Source organism: Rhinolophus sinicus, linkage group LG10 (genome assembly GCF_036562045.2).
Source record: "Rhinolophus sinicus isolate RSC01 linkage group LG10, ASM3656204v1, whole genome shotgun sequence".
Taxonomy (NCBI): domain Eukaryota; kingdom Metazoa; phylum Chordata; class Mammalia; order Chiroptera; family Rhinolophidae; genus Rhinolophus; species Rhinolophus sinicus.
In genome coordinates, this window is record NC_133759.1 from 74944740 (window position 1) to 74964869 (window position 20130).

General features: G+C 37.1%; 2 protein-coding genes across 12 annotated transcripts in view; both read right to left on the reverse strand.

Annotated features, from left to right (window-relative positions):
• RAPGEF6 (Rap guanine nucleotide exchange factor 6) overlaps positions 1–6107 on the reverse strand; it is a 183025-nt gene extending 176918 nt beyond the window's left edge. For all 10 annotated transcript variants that reach the window (XM_074313473.1, XM_074313474.1, XM_019756032.2 and 7 more), the window contains exon 1: positions 5810–6107. In XM_074313473.1, coding sequence (XP_074169574.1) covers positions 5810–5878 — 69 coding nt within the window. In that variant the 5' untranslated portion in view covers positions 5879–6107. The remainder of the gene's footprint in view (positions 1–5809) is intronic.
• Positions 6108–11515: 5408 nt separating this feature from the next.
• The window catches only part of FNIP1 (folliculin interacting protein 1), a 117106-nt gene continuing 108491 nt past the window's right edge, over positions 11516–20130 (reverse strand). For both annotated transcript variants that reach the window (XM_019756042.2, XM_019756043.2), the window contains 2 exons: positions 16550–16665; positions 11516–14329 (listed from right to left, as the gene is read on the reverse strand). In XM_019756042.2, coding sequence (XP_019611601.1) covers positions 14251–14329; positions 16550–16665 — 195 coding nt within the window. In that variant the 3' untranslated portion in view covers positions 11516–14250. The remainder of the gene's footprint in view (positions 14330–16549; positions 16666–20130) is intronic.

Here is a 20130-nt window from a genome sequence, read left to right on the forward strand (position 1 = left end):
CAGGACCCTATCTCCTGGTTTCCCTGTCATCCTGATACAATCATTAACAGTTTTACCTCATGCAGAAAAGTCTCCTGGTTTGGACAGCATGCTGTAGGTTTCCCTAACTTATAAGCCTCCCTGCCTCTAGTGTAGCCCATACATCCTCAACAATGCCCACAGAGTAATCTTTGTGAGACTGATCGTATTTCTGGGCTTTGAACCCTCCAATGGTTCTCCTTTATTTATAAGATCGGGTCCAAATCCCTGAAATGACTCAACCTTGCTAATATAACCAGCTCCAACATTTACTATCCAATACCATGTACCACCCCCCCGCCCTCAGCACCCCATATGCTAGCCAGTCAGTGTTTTGCAAGCTTTTCTCATTATCACACCCCTCCCAAAGAGCATTTTTAGGCATTTTTTCCTGATTGCCACCCCACCTCCAATTAAATACTAAGGAATAAGATTTTGTCAGGTACGGGTGAGTGTTGGAGGGCCACAAACCATAGTAATAGCTAAGATGTTTTTCACTCCCCCTAAAAACCATTTTGTCCCTTTGGGAATGACAGCGCCCCCATTGGGAATGCGTGTTCTAGACTTACAGATTGGCTTCTCCATCCACAAGTGACCCTGGTTTGTCACCATTAGTGCCTTTGCTCCTGCTGCTGTCTGCATGCAGTGACCTCCCTTCTGAATAGCTGTCACACAGTATTTAAGAATCAATTTATTGCTCTCCAAGAAGACTTTCCTTTTCCCATTTGCAGTCTCAAAGTGTCTGATCCATACATTTGTCACTAATAACCTTCACGTTTTACTAATGTTTTCACGTCTGTCTCCTAAGTCACTGAAGAATAGGGACCTTGTTGAATTTCCTTCTACAAACTTGGCTTTTAGTATTGTGTCTGACATATCATTTGTTAAATGAATGGATAAATCAATGTTATCATCTGGGTGAGATAAACATACATCTCAGTTTACCTGAGACAGTCCTCTTTTAACTGTTATTCTGGCATAAATATTAATAGTATCTTTTTATTCTCAAAAATGATATCTTCTATTGCTAACCTATCTAGGCGATGTGAAATAATTAAATTTTGAGCAAGAGGAGAATATGATCAGCTCTGAGTACTAGGAAAATCACTCTAGCAGTAATATGACAATAAAATGTCTCAAGAAAAAAATTCAGGGGCAAAACAACAAATGAGCCTGAACTAGGGTAGTAGAACTGGAGAGGAAGAAGTAGAAAGAGATTCAGGATGCAAAAATCAACAAGTTTAGTGGCCTCTTGGATACAAAGAGGAAGATAGCAGGGGAATCGAGTAAAAACACAAATTTCTGGACTGAGCAACTGGGGCAGTCACCAACAGAATACTGAGGAGGAATGACGACGGCTTCAACTCAGGACTGGTGATTGAGGAAGCTGGAGGACAATTTAGTGGTTAGATATATGGATCTGAAGCATTTGAAAGAGGGAAAGACAGACTACATAGTCCTAGGCGTGAACCTATAAAAATTAAGTGAAGCCAAGTTGCTGAATGAGACTACCCAAACGCACAAAATCAGCAGTTCTAATGAAGAGTACTCTCTTTTTAACTTGAGTACTTCACATAACTAACTCTAAATTTTGTTCTCTTGAACATATTTATTGATCATTTAATATATACAAAGCACGGTATTAAGCACTTAGAAAGAGAAATAAACCATAACACAGCAATATTATGCTCTGAGGAGCTCACTCTGAGGCTTTAAAAAAAAGAAAGGTCATAGAGAAAGAATGGTGTAGAATATGGACTGAGTTGAGAAAGCCAAATCCAAAGTCTCAATTTTGATTGTGGCATCTTTAATTTCGGTATAACGATGCAAAAAGAATACCTTAAGAGCTTCTGTTGTTTTAAGCACTAAGTTTCCTACAGAGTATTTAAGTCTAAAATTTTCCATCAAAAAAAAAAAAACCTTTGAAAAGTGGAAAAGGAAATCAGAGAACCAACTCAGGAAAGACAATGTGCTGTGGAAGCTGGATCTACAAAGTAGAAGTGGGCAGAAAAGTAAACACTGTGTTAGAAAGCAGTTCTAAATGGCATACTTTAGGGCTGGCCCGGTGGCTCAGGCAGTAGGAGCTCCGTGCTCCTAACACCGAAGGCTGCCGGTTCGATTCCCACATGGCCCAGTGGGGTCTCAACCACAAGGTTGCCGGTTCAATTCCTGGAGTCCCACAAGGGATGGTGGGCTCCAAACACGGCACCTTCAGCTGAGCTGCCTCCCGGATGGCTCAGTTGTTGGTTGGAGCCCGGGCTCTCAACCACAAGGTTGCCAGTTCGACTCCCGCAAGGGATGGCGGGCTGCGCCCCCTGAAACTAGCAACGGCAACTGGACCCGGAGCTGAGCTGCACCCTCCACAACTAAGACTGAAAGGACAACAACTTGAAGCTGAACGGCACCCTCCACAATTAAGATTGAAAGGACAACAACTTGACTTGGAAAAAAAATCCTGAAAGTACACACTGTTCCCCAATAAAGTCCTGTTCCCCTTCCCCAATAAAAAAATATAAAAAATAAATAAATAAAAGGCATACTTTACAATATGTTTCTGTGCTTAGTACTGGTTCACTAGGATTATGCTTGAGTCGATAGTTTCATGTAAGGACAACAGACGGTTCAAAGTAAAAGAACCATTAATTCTGTCCCAGAAACAGAGTTCTTTACTCATTATGATACAAACATCTGATTACAAGATTATAAGACACAGATCCTTATCTATTTGTATATTTTTTCATACTTCTTTTCACCCAGTAGATATTCAAGGAAAAAATAAGCTGAATTAACAGTATCCCCTTATATTGTCACTTTATCACTTGGCTTCCAGGATACCACCTCTCTCTAGGTTTTTCTGCTACTGCACTGTTTGTTCCCACTCATTTCCCTTTGCTGATTTCTGCTCTTTCCCCCTAACAGTGTAGTGATCAGGTGCCCAGGGCAATGTCTTTGGTCCTCATCTGTTCTCTAAGTAAACTCACTACCTTGGTAATTTCATCTAGTCTCAAGACTTTAAACATTATCTATAAGCTAATGACTATACAATTTCTATCTCCAGTCAAGCCTTCTTTCTAGAAATATAAATTTGTATATGCAATTCCTCACTCACTTGCAATTCCTCAACATTTCTAAGACATTTCAAACATGATATGTTCAAAACTGACTTTCTGATCTCCTCCCCACCCCCTCACCCCTGCCCCCAAATCTTCTCCTCCAGCAGCTTTCCCCATCTATCTGATGGCAGCTCAAACTAGCTTTGATGGTAATTCCAACACTCAAGCTATTCAGGCCAAAAACCTTGAAACCATGCTCAATTCTTCTTTCTCTCAAAGCACATATCTAACCCATTAGCAAATTACGTTGGCTAAACCTTCCAAACATTTCTATAATTGGTTTACTTCTCACAACCTACATTACTACCATTTAATCAGGGTTATGATCATCTCTCCCCTGCTTTAACTGATGTTCCTGTTTTCTTCTATCCTTGCTCCTACATAGTCTATTCTCAACCCAGTAAGCAGCCAGGGGACTCTTTTAAACAGTCAAGTAGGATAATATCACACCTCTGCTTCAAACCTTTTCCCAATCCCCTCTTTCACTCAAAATAAAAGTCAAGAACTTACAATGATTAGAAGGTCCTACATGCGGTGCCCCATCCTGTACCCACCCTCTGACTTCACCTTACTACTCTCACCTGTTCACTCTTCTACAATCACTCAGCACCCTACTATTCCTGAACCACCAGACATGCTCTCTCGTCTTAGGGCCTTTGCAATGACTACTCTACCTAAAAAGCTCTTTCCTCCTGTATCCCACAGCTAATTCCATCACGTGCAGCAAGGCTTTAATCAAGTCATCTCTACCACCAGAACACTGACTATCTTATTTAAACTGCGACCTAGCCCTTACCCCTCATTTCCAGTCCCTTTATCCTTCTTTTTTTATTAGCAATCATCAGCTATCATATTATGTAACTTATTTGTTTATTACATTTATCTGCCTTCTCTCCTCCCCCTTCTATTAGCATGTAAGCACCACCAAGGCAGGCCTGTTTGGTTCACTGATACATCCTGGTGCACAGAATGTAAGCTTTAAACTGGTAAGCTTTCAATAAATAACTGAAATGAATACGTTTATATATTAGCCTCTTAAGAGTCCACTAGAAGAATAAGGATTTTCTGAAAATAGAAATGAACTTTTGAGAATTTCATCAAAGTACTTATCACTCATAAATTATCACTGGGATTCAGGTTACCTCTTCGTTATTCATACTTTCGTACCCCAAGTTATACTCATTCAAAAACACTGCCAATGAATCAGGCGGTTAACGCATTATGCTGTTAGACGTCAGGGATCTAATCTGTGTACTTTGGGGCGGTCACTTAGCATTTCCTTAAACAATGCTGCTGTTCCAGTAAAACAAGGTAAAGTACTCATAGGCACACAATGGCCAACACAATTTTGAACAGTTTAGAAAATCTTGTAAGGCTCAAAAATAGGCAATTTCAAACTAGGTAATTCTGTTACTAAAGAGATGTAGGATTTTTCTCATTGAAATGTGGATTTATCATAAGCAATATTTAAAAGCAAAACCGACATTATACATTGCAAGCCTTGCATGACACTTCCTAATGATATAACAACTATGGCAGAGTCACCTGAGCAAGATGAATGCTTTCAATTAGCTCACAATTACATTGAGAATCATCACAGTGAAATTAAAACACATGGGATTGTAAATACAGGTCTCAAAAAAGGACTCTGGAAAGTGGCAGTATTTGCCTTGTTTCTATGCAAAGATCAGAATTTCCAACAACAAAGTTTGACCCATCAAAGCTATAATTATGGCTTGAATAATGACATGTCACAAAAAGTCAGTCCAAAGTTACTGAGACCTACCATGCAAAACACTATAAATCTGAAAAACTCAAGTGACTTAGGAAGAATTACCAAAGCATCTCATTTCATTTACTGCAACTACACACAAGACAATCCAACAATCCATTCACATTGTTTTAAGTTTTCGCTTTCTGGTTTAGAAAACATAAGCCATTTATCACAGAAACTTCTCCAAATCAAAGAAAACCTTCCAAAAAAAATCTAAGCACTCCATAGGGATATCCAAGGTTAATAGATTTTAGTTATGTGCCTGAAAACTAGCCCTCAGGTCAAATGAAAATCATTTAAGAAGATGCTATTACTGCTAACCCAATACAGCAAGTTTTGAATTCCAGCACAAAATGCTGTAAAATTTCCCAATGACAGTCTGAAAAAGTACCTCTACAACTGATCTTTTAAATGCATCATCCTCCACCAGAATTCAACATATGACTGGAAGCAAAGTTTCAAACTGACGTTGAAAACTTAATCTTTTCTTTGAAAACTTTCTTTTTTAAAACACTTGTACAGTACTTAAGGGACCTTTAAAGAGAAGTTATTTCTTAACATGGCTGTTACACTTCACTTAAAATTTCTACCTCGTTTTTCAGTCTACCTACCTACAGGTAATCTTACTCAGAGACGCGACCCACATTTTACCCTAAGAAAATACAATTTAGTAAATGGTGTTCTTATCGAAAACACTAGGAAGTCACGAGTAAGGTCGGTGTACGGGGAACACGGCATTGCGAGCAGGAAAGGCGGTCGTCACCCGCCCGTGAGAAGGGCCCGGGTCGCGGGACACTGAGAACAGATACCGTGGCAGCAGGTGCGAGTTGCCGCAGGTTTCGGACCGACAGGGGTATACCGTCCGCTGGACAGCGGGAAGCGCGCCGGGGTCGGCCAGCCTTACCTCGGGAGTCCGCTCCGGCGGCTTCTTCTTTAGCGCTTGCCTAGCGCCGGGGTCCACGGGTGAGTTCATGGCCGCGGCCCCGGCCCCCGTGCTCCCCAGCTTACCCTTAGCAGCACACGTGACAGCCCATTTACCCTAGGTACGGGGTCTCCACCCCCTCACCCCAGAGAAAGGGGACTCCGGACCGCCGCGGGAACCCCGCTAGAGCAAACAAGCCTTCGCAACGCCCGCCCAGGGCCTCAGCCCACGCGCGACTGGCCAGAGAGAAGCCAGCGCGGGGGAAGAGGGAGGGCGAGTGCGCATGCGCACCACGCGCGGGCACGCAAACGAGCGCCCAAGGGCGTGACTCCGCGGTGACGTAGAGGGGGCGGTACAGTTAGGCCTCTTCCAACTCTTCTTCGTGAGATTTAAAGACACGTCGCGAGACCTCACCTAAGCCTCTCACGGAATCCTCCTCGGAGGTGAGGTTTCGACCGCCCCAGCTTCCGGTGGAGGGGCCGGAAACGCGCTAGAGGGACTGAGCAAAACTAGCATGTTGGGACAGAACCGTGGGGAAAGCGTTCTAGGTAGTGTTGTACCAAAATCCGGAAGCTCAGGGCGTGGCCAAGCCCGGGGCGGACCTCCCGGTCTGCAACTCCGACGCCCCTCCCTTGGAGAACGTGCGGAAATCGAAGCCGCCATTCGGCGAATAAGTTAGTTCATGTTTAATAAAACGAAATCTCTTGTGGAAGAGACCCACCGGGAAATACTTACCGTGTCCAAGACAGACGTCCCGAGATTAGGGCAGAGAACCCAAAGCTTCGCGGCCTAGCAGGGTTGGGCAGCCGCGGTGCCTCCTGCCAGCTGTTAGGCTGGTTCGCGAAGCCAGTGTGGACGGCGTTCACATAACCGAGGCCCAAAGCAGCTTTCCTCAGACAGCGAGCCTTAGGGTTGCCTGACTCTTATTGTAGTACATCTTGCACACTAGTCTGCTTCTCACTAGACCGAATAAAGCCAGTTTCCATTTATTTACTGGTCCATTGGTAAGAAAACGACCACTCTTTAGGGCAGCCAGACACCTGCAGAGGCTGTTTCCACCTTAGGTCACTGACAGAATTGAAGAATTCATCCTTCTAGATCAGTTCTTTTCACTATCTCATTAGTGCACAGATGGGCCGCACTAGTCACACTAATTGCTTGCTTTGGAGCCACCATAGACATGTCTTTTCCACTGAATTTTACTACCCGAAGTCTGTGTACCACATCTAGGTACATCTTAGTATTTCTCATAGCAATTTCTTTAGCTCACTAAACTCAGTGACTTATGATTATGACGTTATTCACAGTTTTAAATGAGATGTTAAGAGTTGAAATTTTAGAGTAACAAAAAGGGAGGGAGAGCTCAGGCTGCATCATTCTGGAACCTGGTAATGGTTGATGTTGATAAGGGTTTTGTTTTCCGTTGGCAGTTGGGCTTGCTCAAACCAAGTTTACAACATAATATTAGCACATTTCTTTCCTTTTTTTCTGTTTTTTGGAGTACTCGACAAAAACCTTACCAGGGAAGTTGTGGCTCAGCCATTCTGGAAAGAAAGTAACTGTAGAGAGATCAGGAGGAACTGCAATGACCCATTTTCATCATTTTTGTGTGTGTATATAAACAGATCCTCTCAAAGGTCTGCCTTAGAACACAAAGGTTATCCCTTCCGTTCTTGCAGTATCAGTTTCCAGAGCCACATCAATATTTTGAAAGAGGGAAAAGGAATTAAAGCATGAGGACCATAACTTTAGAGGCAAACACCTGAATCTGTGTCTTTAATAGGTCATTTCTGGTTAAATGACTTATTTAATATCTCTGAACTTCAGATTCCTTATTTGTAAAATGGGAATCGGACCTATTGCTTTGGGATTCTCTGAAGATTATGTGAGACAGTTCACGTGAAGCACTTAAGATGTTGCCTACACGACCCAAGAACTCTTCATTATTTGTTACTTTACCTCTTGAGACTTCTCTAAAGCAGAAATTCAAGTTTGATGAATCGGATGGGTTGATTTCTGTTTGTTTCAATGCCAAAATTTTTTTCCATTAATAACTATTCACAAACTCATTTAACGTATTCGTGAAGGTGTGGAGCAACAGGAATTCTCACAAACTGCAGGTTAAGTGTAAATTGGGAAACCACTTTGGAAAAAAAAAGTATCCAGTAAGGCTGAAACTTAACATACCCCATGACAGTAAGTCCACTCCGTGACATATATTTCTAAGGAATACTCATGTACACCAGAAAAGATCAACAAAAATGTTCAATGTTCCTATTAGGCAAAAACTGGAAATAACCCAAATGTCTCTCAATAAAAGGATGGATAAATTGTGGTATATTCATTCAGTGGGATGCCAGCTACACAGTGCATGGATGATTCTCCAACATAACGCTGAGAAAAAAAGCAAAACAAAATACGGAGTATAATTACACATACAAGGTTCGAACACTAGCAAAATTAAAGTATACCACTTAGGGATGCATACACAGATGTAAAACTATAAAGAGAAAGCAAGGAAATGATGCTCAAGAAACACAATTGGTAGTTACAAAAAGGAGAAGAGGGTATGTACAGAATAGGGCTCAGGGAGAAGGGAACTTCTGGGTTGCTAATAATAATTTACTCCTTGACCTAAGTCATAGTTACATTAGTGTAGTTACATTTACTCACTTTTCTGTATATAATATTTCACAAGGAAAAATGAATTAAGTATACAAAAATAACTTGCTTTATTAGGTTTTATCATTAAGACAGAGAGAGTAAAAACAGTATATTAATATCCAAGGTAACTATATATATCTGTATTTAAGCACATTTTCAAAATCTATCTTGTCCTCTACCATCTCGTATTATACTCTAGTATGCTGAAAAAAGTGAGGAGACAGTGAAAGCTCTAAAAGCTATTTTCAGAGGAAAGGCAACCTCCAGGATAGCATTCATCAGCATTAACTTGTAGCTGAAATGAAAATATAATGGTTCTGAATGCAAAAAATTTATTAAATTCTAGCATAATAAAAGCATGGTTTAATCTTTAAAAAAAAAAAAAAAAAAGGAACTCCTTACCCTCATTTTTCTTCATAATTCTTACCACAACCTGACAGCATATCTTTTTTGCCTATCTATTCCACCAGTGGGAAATATATAAAGTCCATGAGAACATAAAATAATTTGCGTTATTTACTGGCTTAACTGTGGCACCCAGACCTGTGCCTAGCACAAAGCAGGTGCTCAACTACTATCAAAGAATCAGTCTCTGAGGGTGGGGTCTAGGATTTAATACCTTTTTTTGCCATGTATAATACGCACTTTTGGGCCCGAATTTGTGAGGGAAAAGTAAGGATGCGCATTATACATGTGTAGTAATAATTCCATATCTATATAAATGTTTTTATTTGTTTATGAGTTAAAAGTGTAACTCTAAAAATCAATAACAATATCCATGTGCAAAATAATACCTTGAAATATGAAAATCGGTTTTGTTGAACTTATGACGAACCTGCAACAACGAAGAGCTCTTGGCCTTCTATGATGCATAAATATTATAAATTTGTTACCGGTACATAAAATTTCTTGTACCTTGTATCTGTTCTTGTGTAATTATTTGTTACATAAAATTTCTTATACAATATGCTCAAAAATAAATGCTAAAATTCCTTTATAATACAAAAAACAAGTACCTAAATGTAAACAAATAAAAATTTGAATTAAAACAAAAGTTTTTTTTTTCCCTGAAAGTTTGGGCAAAAAACCTGGGTGTACATTACACATGGCAAAATATGGTATTTCTCAAAAGCTATCTGGTGTTTCTAATAGGCAATCGGGTGTGAAAACTACTTTAAACTAACTCAGGTTCTGGATTATTTGACCCATTTTAATTCCAGCCTCTGTAACACAGTGAAGGGTATTGACTTATGCGTGCTGGACCAAATGTGTGATAAAGGGGCATCACAAGTTTCTGAAGAAATAATATCTTCCTTTACACAACCTTTCAACGTTATTCCCCTTGAGACAATTTAGGTAACACTGCCTTTATCAATAATTTTAATCTGAGCACTGAGATGAACATAAAGACAAGCTTCTGGACTGTCCTTGTTAAAATAGTCACTTGGAAAAGAAGGAAGCTCAAACGTCTTCAACTTAACACTCTCCTTAGAATAAATACAAGTTTATTTGTGGGAGTAGATATCTAATCAGACGGTGTTAACCCAGACAGCTCTGAAATCTGATGAAAACCAAAAGCCCGATCAAAGTTCTCCTGACAAATAGATGGGGAATTTCATATGAGTATATTCTTTAAAAATCTCTTTTGGACTGTTTATATTTTCATTTCTTTAAGGAAGTTTCAAATCTTAAATTTAGAGCAAGCATGGCTTGCACTACACTGCACTACAGAGCAGGACAGGAAGCACTACAGTCTCCAACCTCCACCTTGTCTATCTAAGTTCTTCCCACGCAAAGTGACAATTCCCAAGCCCCCACTGCACCTTCATTCAGTTCAGGTTTGGTCCTACTTGCATTAAACCCCTACCTTCCACACTGGCCAAGACACATGAAGAAATCCCAGATATCTATATAGATTTGTCACCACATACTAGTTGGAAACTGCTCTGGTCTGAGAGAAAAAATGGACCCAGATAGGAAAGACTATTATCTCGGATTAAATTTTCTGTATCTCAGTTTCTCATCAGCAAAATCATTCCTCTATTCTTCTCAGAAATGTTGCAAGATCTCTCTAAACTTATGAGGGAACAGCACATATAAACACAGGTACCAATTATAAACCGCTAAAATATCTGTTGAATGCTTCCCAGATACTCGGTATGTCCTCTCTGTAAAACAGTGCACTTACTCTTAGGTCAAACCTAAGAGCAATACATGTAAAACAATATGAAAACAGGCCCCTGGTCTACTCCTGCCTCCTAGCATAACTCCCCAAATCAACCCAGCCTGAGAAGGCAGCTTCCAACAGACCCTCAGGGCTGAAACAGGATTGCAGAGCCCACACTTAAGGACTGAAGGAAGAGCTGATTTCCCTACTATGTAAACAAAGAGGGCAGACTTGCTCAGGGTCACATGCAAAAACAAAAGAAACAAACAAACCAAAAAAACAACAACAAAAAAAAAACAATAGTGAATAAACCTGGATTAGAACCCAAACCAATTGACCAACTTTTGAATTGTAAAGTCAATAGTAATTTGTATTGGCTACATGTTCGTAATAGGTTTACGTGGCTTTTCCCAGGTTTTAAATGATTGATTTTCAGTTTGTTTTTATGAAAGCATTTAAAGAAGATTTCAATTTGTCTACATAAGGATTTGGTCAAATATAAGAATATACCAGTATTGTTTTTATGTTTTCATTCATAGGAATATATGTTAAGTTCTCCTCACAATAGCTGGGGGCCATAGAGAGGCGGCTGGACAGATTACTAGTAACAGTAGCAGCCAAAATTATTGAGCACTTGGGGTGTGTCACGCATTAAGATAAATTCTTGATATTCATTATTTTACTTGATTCTCACACAACCTCATAAAGTAGACGCTACTAAATTTCCAATACATAAATGTAGGATTAGAGAAGGGTAACATGCCTAGAAGTGTCACATTTGGGAAAAGAATCAAGGTGAGCTGACATCAGAGTCCATGTACCTTATTAACACATGAAAGAAAGACCAACATCATCCATCAAATTGACATGTGTATTTATTGCACAAATTTCCCCTAGAACTGGGAGTTTATTATAATACAGGTGTACATTTGAGAAATGTATACAGAACAAAAAACAGTATGTACATTTTATATATCCCACCATCTAAATAACTTAGAGAAAGCAGAACAATCTCATAAGACACCTACCAGAAATAGGCATTGTGTAAAATCTGTTTTTTTTTTTTAAGTGATCATCAAAATTGTATGCCGACTGCAACATAATTAAATCTGTGCTGGTATGTTTATTGCACTTAACATTTTCAAACTCAAAATTAAGACATATTAATAAAAGCCAGGAATATTTAAAATCAAACCAATTAGTTTATGTACAAGGAAAAATTAGTTTTAAATCTGAATCTAAGAGATCCCTTTTTCATTTTCTATTGCAACAAACAAGTTTTCAAAAATATGTAACACATTTCTGTCTGTACCATAAGTAGCTGAAAAAATTATTTCAAACAGGCCAAAACTCTTTTCACATTTATCATAATGACCACACTTTAGAGAAGCAGCAGCTCATTCCTTGGGCTCTGTGTAAGGAAAGAATGACTATGATGAAGATAATAGAAATTACAGAAGGGCAGGTAGTTATAAAACTCAGGAATCCTATAAGGATTAATGATTCTATAAGAAACTATAGGCCTTTTCCTTCTGAGCAAAGCTTAGTTTTAAGAATAACAGTACCGTGAGCCATCCATTTATTGAACACCACATTTCCTAAATGATAATTTATTAGAGATTTCGAATAGATAGGACTGCGCACAATTTGATGATTAATTAAAAAAGAAAACACGCAAAAACACACATTATCTACCTGCTACATATCATTCAGAACTGTAATAATATTGTACGATGGCCCACATACAAACGTTTCTGTATTCTGAATTCTGCCAGAGATTGATTTACAGAATTCCAAACAACAGAATAGAGAAGAATTTCATTATTGAATGGAATAAGAACATTAAGCCAAAGAAAGTATACCCATAAACACTCTTTGGCAGCAAGTCATCCATGGGTGACTCAGGTACTAACTGGGACCAGCTGATAGGACACAGGGGCCAAAATGATTGCAGGCACACCAATTTCAGGTTTATATTCTATTAAAATAATCATTTCTTCTAGTTGGAGATTTCTTGAATACATAGAGAGCAAGGCAAAGTGTGACCCAATGCTATAAATTCAAGGTCAAAGACTTAAACCACAGAAATCTTAATTTCGGAAAATTTAAACAGCAAGAAAGGATGAATTATACAGGAAATGTATTTAGTAACAGAATAAGCAAGTGGTTTTCTTTTTAAAAGCTAATCAGTTAATTGTGATAAAAAATAGTCCATGAAAGCAGAAACCAACTTCACTTCTAGCATTAAAAGTATCTTAGAGGCGGGGGGGAAAAAAAAGTATCTTAGACCAGATAAGTATAAACTATAATGTAGTATTCAAGTAAACTGAGGTAGTAGAGCATATTGAAAACTTTATCTACCCATCTTTCTATTTACAGTACTTACAAGAGTTTGGTTCCATAGTAGCCTTTCTTCTCACAAGCAACATGCTATAGTATTTACAAAAACAGTAACAACTGAAAAATGAAAATCTTTGAAAAAAATTAGCTTCTGGAAGAAAGGAGCAATTTGACAAAAGAGAATAATTTTAAGAGCTGTTGAGTTCTATTAGTGTAAATTGAATATATAAAGCAGTGAAACAAATACTTAGTTCCTACAGGTTCAAGGAGGGCTGATACCCAAAGCAAGGGCCTCGGTTACCTGAGCACTTTTGAAGAAAACAGTATTATTTTTGCCAATGCTTTGATGTAATTTTTAATCCTAATTTTAATTTATTAAATTAGATGCAAATATGTAAATATCAATATTTATAAGAATTAGCTTATACTTATAAACAAAACAAATGGTATAAAGTAGTATTCTTATTTGGGGAATCTATATTCTTCAGCCTTAAAAAAGATTGGCTTTACTTATATTTTAGGGTGTGTGAAACAGAAACATCACCAGAAAGTAACATTTCAACATTATATACAATTAATACTAGTTGAAAATATATATATATATATATATATATATATATATATATATATATATATATATATTTAAAAAGATATGTTTACCAATCTTGTATTTCTACCTCTGCTTTTTTAAAAACTAGATACATATGTACACTTGGGTAGATAACATAACAGATTTATACTCATTCTGAGTTTGTTATAATTAATAGGCTGTTTAAAATACTTTGAAAAAACCCCAGAAATTAGCTATTTTGAATTGACAAAAGAAATAATCAAGGTTTTATATATCTATGTACCTTAGAAATAAAGAATTAAAACTAATGAAATGACTATCTCTGAGAAATTCAATCATGAGACATTTGTTGCTATTTATGAGTGTGGCAATGCTGTAGTGATCATATGAAATTTTTCGATGTTATTCATTTCGTAGAAATTTCTAAGTTATACTTTGGCTTTGTCAAATACTTTCCCCTCAAATTATTTATGCTGTTTCAGTTCATTTGGTTAAAAATCTACAACCACCCAAAAGTCCAGTCAAAAGGAAAAAGCAATCCAATTATCACACAATGTGCACTACAATGCAGAACACTCAGGTGACTCACTCAGATGGAAATCTAACAGGGAAAAAAATGCCATAAATGCATGTTGTGTCTGCTTCCTTGGTTTCTACTTAACTTTCCAAACAACCTTTATCTTAAAGGAGTATCTGAGCAACATATGGAGAGTGAGTACTTGCTACAGCAGCCAGAAGAGGAAGATCACTGGATTCAATTCTGAAATTTAAAAAAAAAACACCTCAGTCAGGCTTTCTGTACCCAGGACAGGAGTCCTTCAGGCAATGACTGCTACCTATAAAGTCATTATATGTCAGGAGTCAAGGACCTAGGCCACCATGACCAAAAGGAAAAAGGTAAGAGAGCTGAAGATAACAAAAGTTGGAACATTTTCAGTAAGTAAAAACCAGAACCAAATATTTTTTAAAAAGCAAGCATCTGAAACCCAATGGCAAGTCATGGATGTAGGAAAGCATCTGACTGACCTGCCGATGGACCATGCATCATGGCAAGGGGCAATGTCTAAGAAACACAATATAATAGAATAATATTATATTGTATTGCACCCACGTTGCACCCACTTTGTTTTGAATACAAATATTTCTATAAGATATATTGGGAAGACATAATAGAGGCTTCTTAAAAATACTTCCTACCATAAATAATTTACAGGAAAACAAAAATGGCCAATAAACATAGAAAGATTCACTCATGCAGACTCACTCATGGTCAGAGACTGAATCTAAATAAAATCAGGCATCATTTTTCAGCTAGTAGCTTGACAAAGATTAAAAAGTTGGTAATAGCCAGTAGTATGAAGAGTACACTTCCTGCTGTTTGTGAGACTTTATTCTGGTACTTTCTGGTAGCATTTACTATTACGTATCAAAATAACTGTCACGATCAAAAATTTAATACACATGCCTTTAAATAAAAAATTCTACTTCAAAGAATTTATACTACGAACTTCAAAGATTTATATTCATTCTAGTATTGGTTTGGAATAGGAAAGAAAACAGAAAATACAGTAGGTCCTCGAATAATGTCCTTTCATTCAACATCATTTCATTATAATGTTGATGAGATGTCATAGGAACATAACTCTTATTTATACATCAATTAGCATTTGGTTAAACTGGTTTCATTACATATCGTTTCGCTTAAAATTGCAGAACCTATTAAAGATTTAAATGAGAACTTACTGTAATCTAAATTCCACCAAATAATGGAATGCTATATAGCTATTAAAAATAATGACATAGATCAGTATGTGCTTATATGAACAAATATTAAAGATATATTAAAAGGCAAGTTGTACAATAACATATAGAATATAAACTAATTTCTATTATTTACCTTATACATTATCTTATACATTATCCATTAATTGTGTTTGTTTGGGTGAGGGTTGCAAGTTGGGGAAAAGACGATGATGACTTGCTTTTCTTTTTCTTTTTTCTTTTTTTTTTAAATTTATTGGGGTGACAATTGTTAGTAAAATTACATAGATTTCAGGTGTACAATTCTGTAGACTTGCTTTTCATTTTATGCCAAAATGCACTATAAACTCTGGTTAAATTCACATTACTTTAAAAAATAGTAACGACTTTTTTAAAAATAACAACGATTTTTTAGAAAATAAAGTCATTACACAAACAGAATCATCTATTTCCAATATGGATGATAAGGAATAACATTAAAACATTAACAAAAGAACTTAATTTGGTTTCTGACACATATAGTAGCTACTTGTTGATGTTGGCTCTTTCTCCCTTGGTAAAAGCTGAATTAGACAAAAGTTCTAGCTTGTTTTAATTTATTCAACTAGCATTTCAAAGAATTATTCACACACACACACACACACACACACACACACACAAACAATGGCCATAGAACATACGAAAAGTGATCACAGAACATAATGAAAACAGCTATACTATACCTCCCACCAATTATCTGTTCCTCCTTCAGCTAGCTAGATAACTGTCTTCTTCCCAAGAATAACTGCAGAGCAGACAGACAGAGACAATGGGGAAGCAGTAATAACATGTAGCTAATGTATTCCTCTCCATATTATGCCGTTATTTCAATCATTTCATTTGGATGGTAGGGCAGATGCTGGAAATGGTAAGTTTACAACATATTTATAAATAAAAATGAATCTATATTTATTTTTTCTAAGACAAACATTTAGATTTTAACTCATTTTTATCTGACTTTATTCCCAATTTACTGTAATGGCACAGGGGACAATGCCTTTCAGACCAGTGGAAGACAGGGGTCTGCTTTGATTATGGTATAGAGCAACCCAGTGCTAACAGTATCCCGCTTCTAACAGGCAAAGACACTGAAAAGGAAAGAAGGCAATGCTGAGGAATATCTCTTGCTGAAAGACAGTGTGATGTGAAAACAAAGCCAGACAAGAAACCATGAACATACCCTAGAACCACTCCCAACTCCTTGACATGAACACGCATCTGCCCCCTCAGGTACTCGGACAGCATTTTGCTCTTGAAGTACAGCTCCTGTAACCGGTCTTCAAGATGCATTACACACTGCAGTTAGGGGGAAACCAAAAACAGGTCAGAAAATGGTTTCTAATTTGAACTGATGGCGATTTCCTAAGCATCATGTTTTTGACAATTCTATTTTGTTATTCCAACATAAACTAAAATTTGGAACACATTTTTAAAACATGTAATTGTAGAGTATAAACCTTTTTCTAGCTCCCATCAAAGATTTTGATTCTACAATTTTGTTTTCTTAAAAGTGGTAAGTTATACACAATATGAAATTTACCATTTTAGCCATTTTTAGTGTACAACTGAGAGGCATTAAGTACATTCAAAATGTTGTGCAACTATCACCACTATCCATTTCCAGAACTTTAAAAAAGATTTTGATTTTAAATTTGATAAAATAACACTCTTGTAAATTTACATATTTCAAATGTGTCTACATAGGACAGGCTGCATTCTCCTGTAGAGTAAAAGGAAAACAGTTGGCAATAGCTCAGGCAATACTATGTAGTCCTTGGAAGAGAGATGTTTCTAAGCTGGAACATTAAAAACTAAAACACATTTCGTTATCCATTTACTTGCTCAATTTACTAAAATAGGTGATTTTTTTCATGTGAACTTATGCTATATATGCTTGAGGAAAAAACCATGATGTGCAGGTGTTAAAATACTAAATTCATACAGAGTATTCCTTTCCAACGAAAATCAACTATTAAAGCTAATAAACTCCCATTTTCTTCTTAGAAAAACACAACTGAATGCATTTCTTGGCATACTTATTGTTTTTGTGGTGTATTTTTTTTCTATAATGCTCACTTGGGCTGAAGATGCCTTAAGTGAAGAACAAAACGTTTACAGAATACATATATATAATAAAATTCATATAAATGTGTATATATATATATACACACAAATGTACAATTTACCATATTACCCATTTTTAAGCACACAATTCAGTAGCATTAAGTACATTTACAATGTTGTACAACCATCATCAATATCGATTTCCAGAATTTTTTTCACTACCCCAAACAGAAACTCTCTACCCATTATACAATAACTCCTCATTCACTCCTTCCCCCCAGCACCTGGTAACCTCTATCTACTTATGTCTCTATAAATTTACCTGTCCTAGATACCTTATAATAAGTAGAACCATATAATATTTGTCCTTTTTTGTTTCACTTATTTCACTTAGTATAATGTTTTCAAGGTTCATCTATGTTGTATAGCATGTATCGGATTTTCATTCCTTTTTATGGCTGAAATATTCTATTCTATGTATTATTATACTACATTTTGCTTATCCATTCATTCATTGATGGACACGAGTTGCTTCCAACTTCTGGCTATTGTGAATAATACTGCTATGAACTCTATAGTACAATTGTTTGAGTCCCTGCTTTCAACTATTTTGCATATAAACCTAGAACTGCTGGATCGCTTGACAATACAATGTTAAACTTTTTGAGAAACTGTAAAACTGTTTTACACAGCAACTACACCATTTTACATTCCCACCAGCAATGTACAAAGGTTCCAATTTCTCTACATCCTGGCTAATACTTATTTTTTTATCACAGCCATCCTTATGGGTGGGAAGTGGTATCTCATTACGGTTTTGATTTGCATTTTCCTAATGACTAATGATGTTAACATCTTTTCATGTGCCTACAGTCCGTCTGTATATATTCTTTAGAGAAATGTCTATTCAAGCCCTATGCCCATTTTTTAATTGACTTGTTCCTTTGATGTAGGAGTTCTCTATATATATTGGATAGCAATCTTTTTTCTGCTATATGATTTGCAAATATTTTCTCCTGTTCTATGGGTTGTCTTTTTACTCTGTTTATAATGTCCTTTGATACACAAAATTTTTAATTTGATGAAGTCCATTTTGCCTATTTTGTACTTTTGTAGCCTGTGCTTTTGGTGTCAAATCCAAGAAATCACTGCCAAATCCAATGTCATGAAGATTATTCCCTACGTTTTCTTCAAGGAGTTTTATAGTTTTAGCACTTAAGTATAAGTTTGCTAAAGTTTAGATTTAAGTTTGAGTTCATTTTAGTATACGGTATAAGAGTTCAACTTCATTCCTTTGTATGTAGATACCCAGTTTCCACAGTATGATTTGTTGAACAGATTCCTTTGTCTTTTGAGAAGTGTTCCCGTGTCAAAAACCACTTGGCCATGTATGTGAGGGTTTATTTTGGGGCGCTCTATTATATTCTATTGGTCTATATGTCTGTCCTTATGCTAATAACACACTGTTTCGATTAGTGTCACTTTGTAATAAGTTTTGAAATGAGGAGGTGTGTTTTACTACTTTGTTCTTCTTTTTCAAGATTGTTTTGGTTCTTCAGGGTCCCATGAGATGCCATACACATTTTAGGATGGGTCTATTTCTTTAAAAAAAAAAAAAATTGGAATTTTTGATAGGGATTGAATTGAATCAGTAGATCACTTTGTGCAGTGCTGTCATCTTCGTAATGCGAAGTCTTCCAATTCATGAACACGAGATATCTATTTATTTATGTTTTCAATTTCTTTCAGAAATGTTTTGTAGTTTACAGTGTGCAAGTCTTTTGCCTCCTTGGTTAAATTCACTTCTAAATAATTATTCCTTTGATAATATTGTAAGTGCTTTCTTCATTTCCTTATTCACTGCTATTGTATGGAAATGCAACTGCTTTGCACGCTGATTTTATACCTTGCAACTGTGCTGTATTCATTTATTAGGTCTATGAGTTTTTTTGTGAAATATAAGTTTTCTACATATAAGAGCAGTCATCTGCAAACACAGATAATTTTACTTCTTCCTTTCCAACTTGGATGCCTTTTGTTTCTTTTTCTCGCCTAACTGCCCTGGCGAGGACTTGCCAACACTGTGTTGAACAGAAGTAGTGAGAGTGGGCATCTTGTCTTGTCCCTCAGTTCAGGGATAAAATTTTCAGTCTTTCACCATCGAGTATAATGTTAGCTGTGGGTTTGTCACAAATGGCCTTTATCATGTTGTTCTACAGAGGTTTTTAACTATGCTTTATTACAGTTTTCCTAAGAAGAAAAAGAGCCTTGAAAGTTGGAAACGGTGTCTTCGGTAAGAGGTTACCAGCATTATGAAGAGGAGTTATTCAAAGTCCTGACATGAGAATGAGAGTCTAGAACATGCTGGCATTCTGCACAAAGCCCGGGGATACTGCATGTCCATACCTTTCATGATGCTAGTCAGGCACTGAATTCCAGCTACTGAATTCCGGCTGCCGAAATCATCGAATATAGGATACAGACATGTACACCCCCTCCTGTCCTATCTGCTTGGGCTGCCATAACAAAATCCCATAGGCTCAGCAGCTTAAACAACAGAAAATTATTTTCTCACAGCTCTGAAGGCTGGAAATTTGAGATCAGAGCACCAGCATGGTAGGGTTCTACTGAAAACTCTCTTCCTGGCTGGCAGATGGCTGCCTTCTCCCTGTGTCCTCACATGGTGGACAGAGTGCA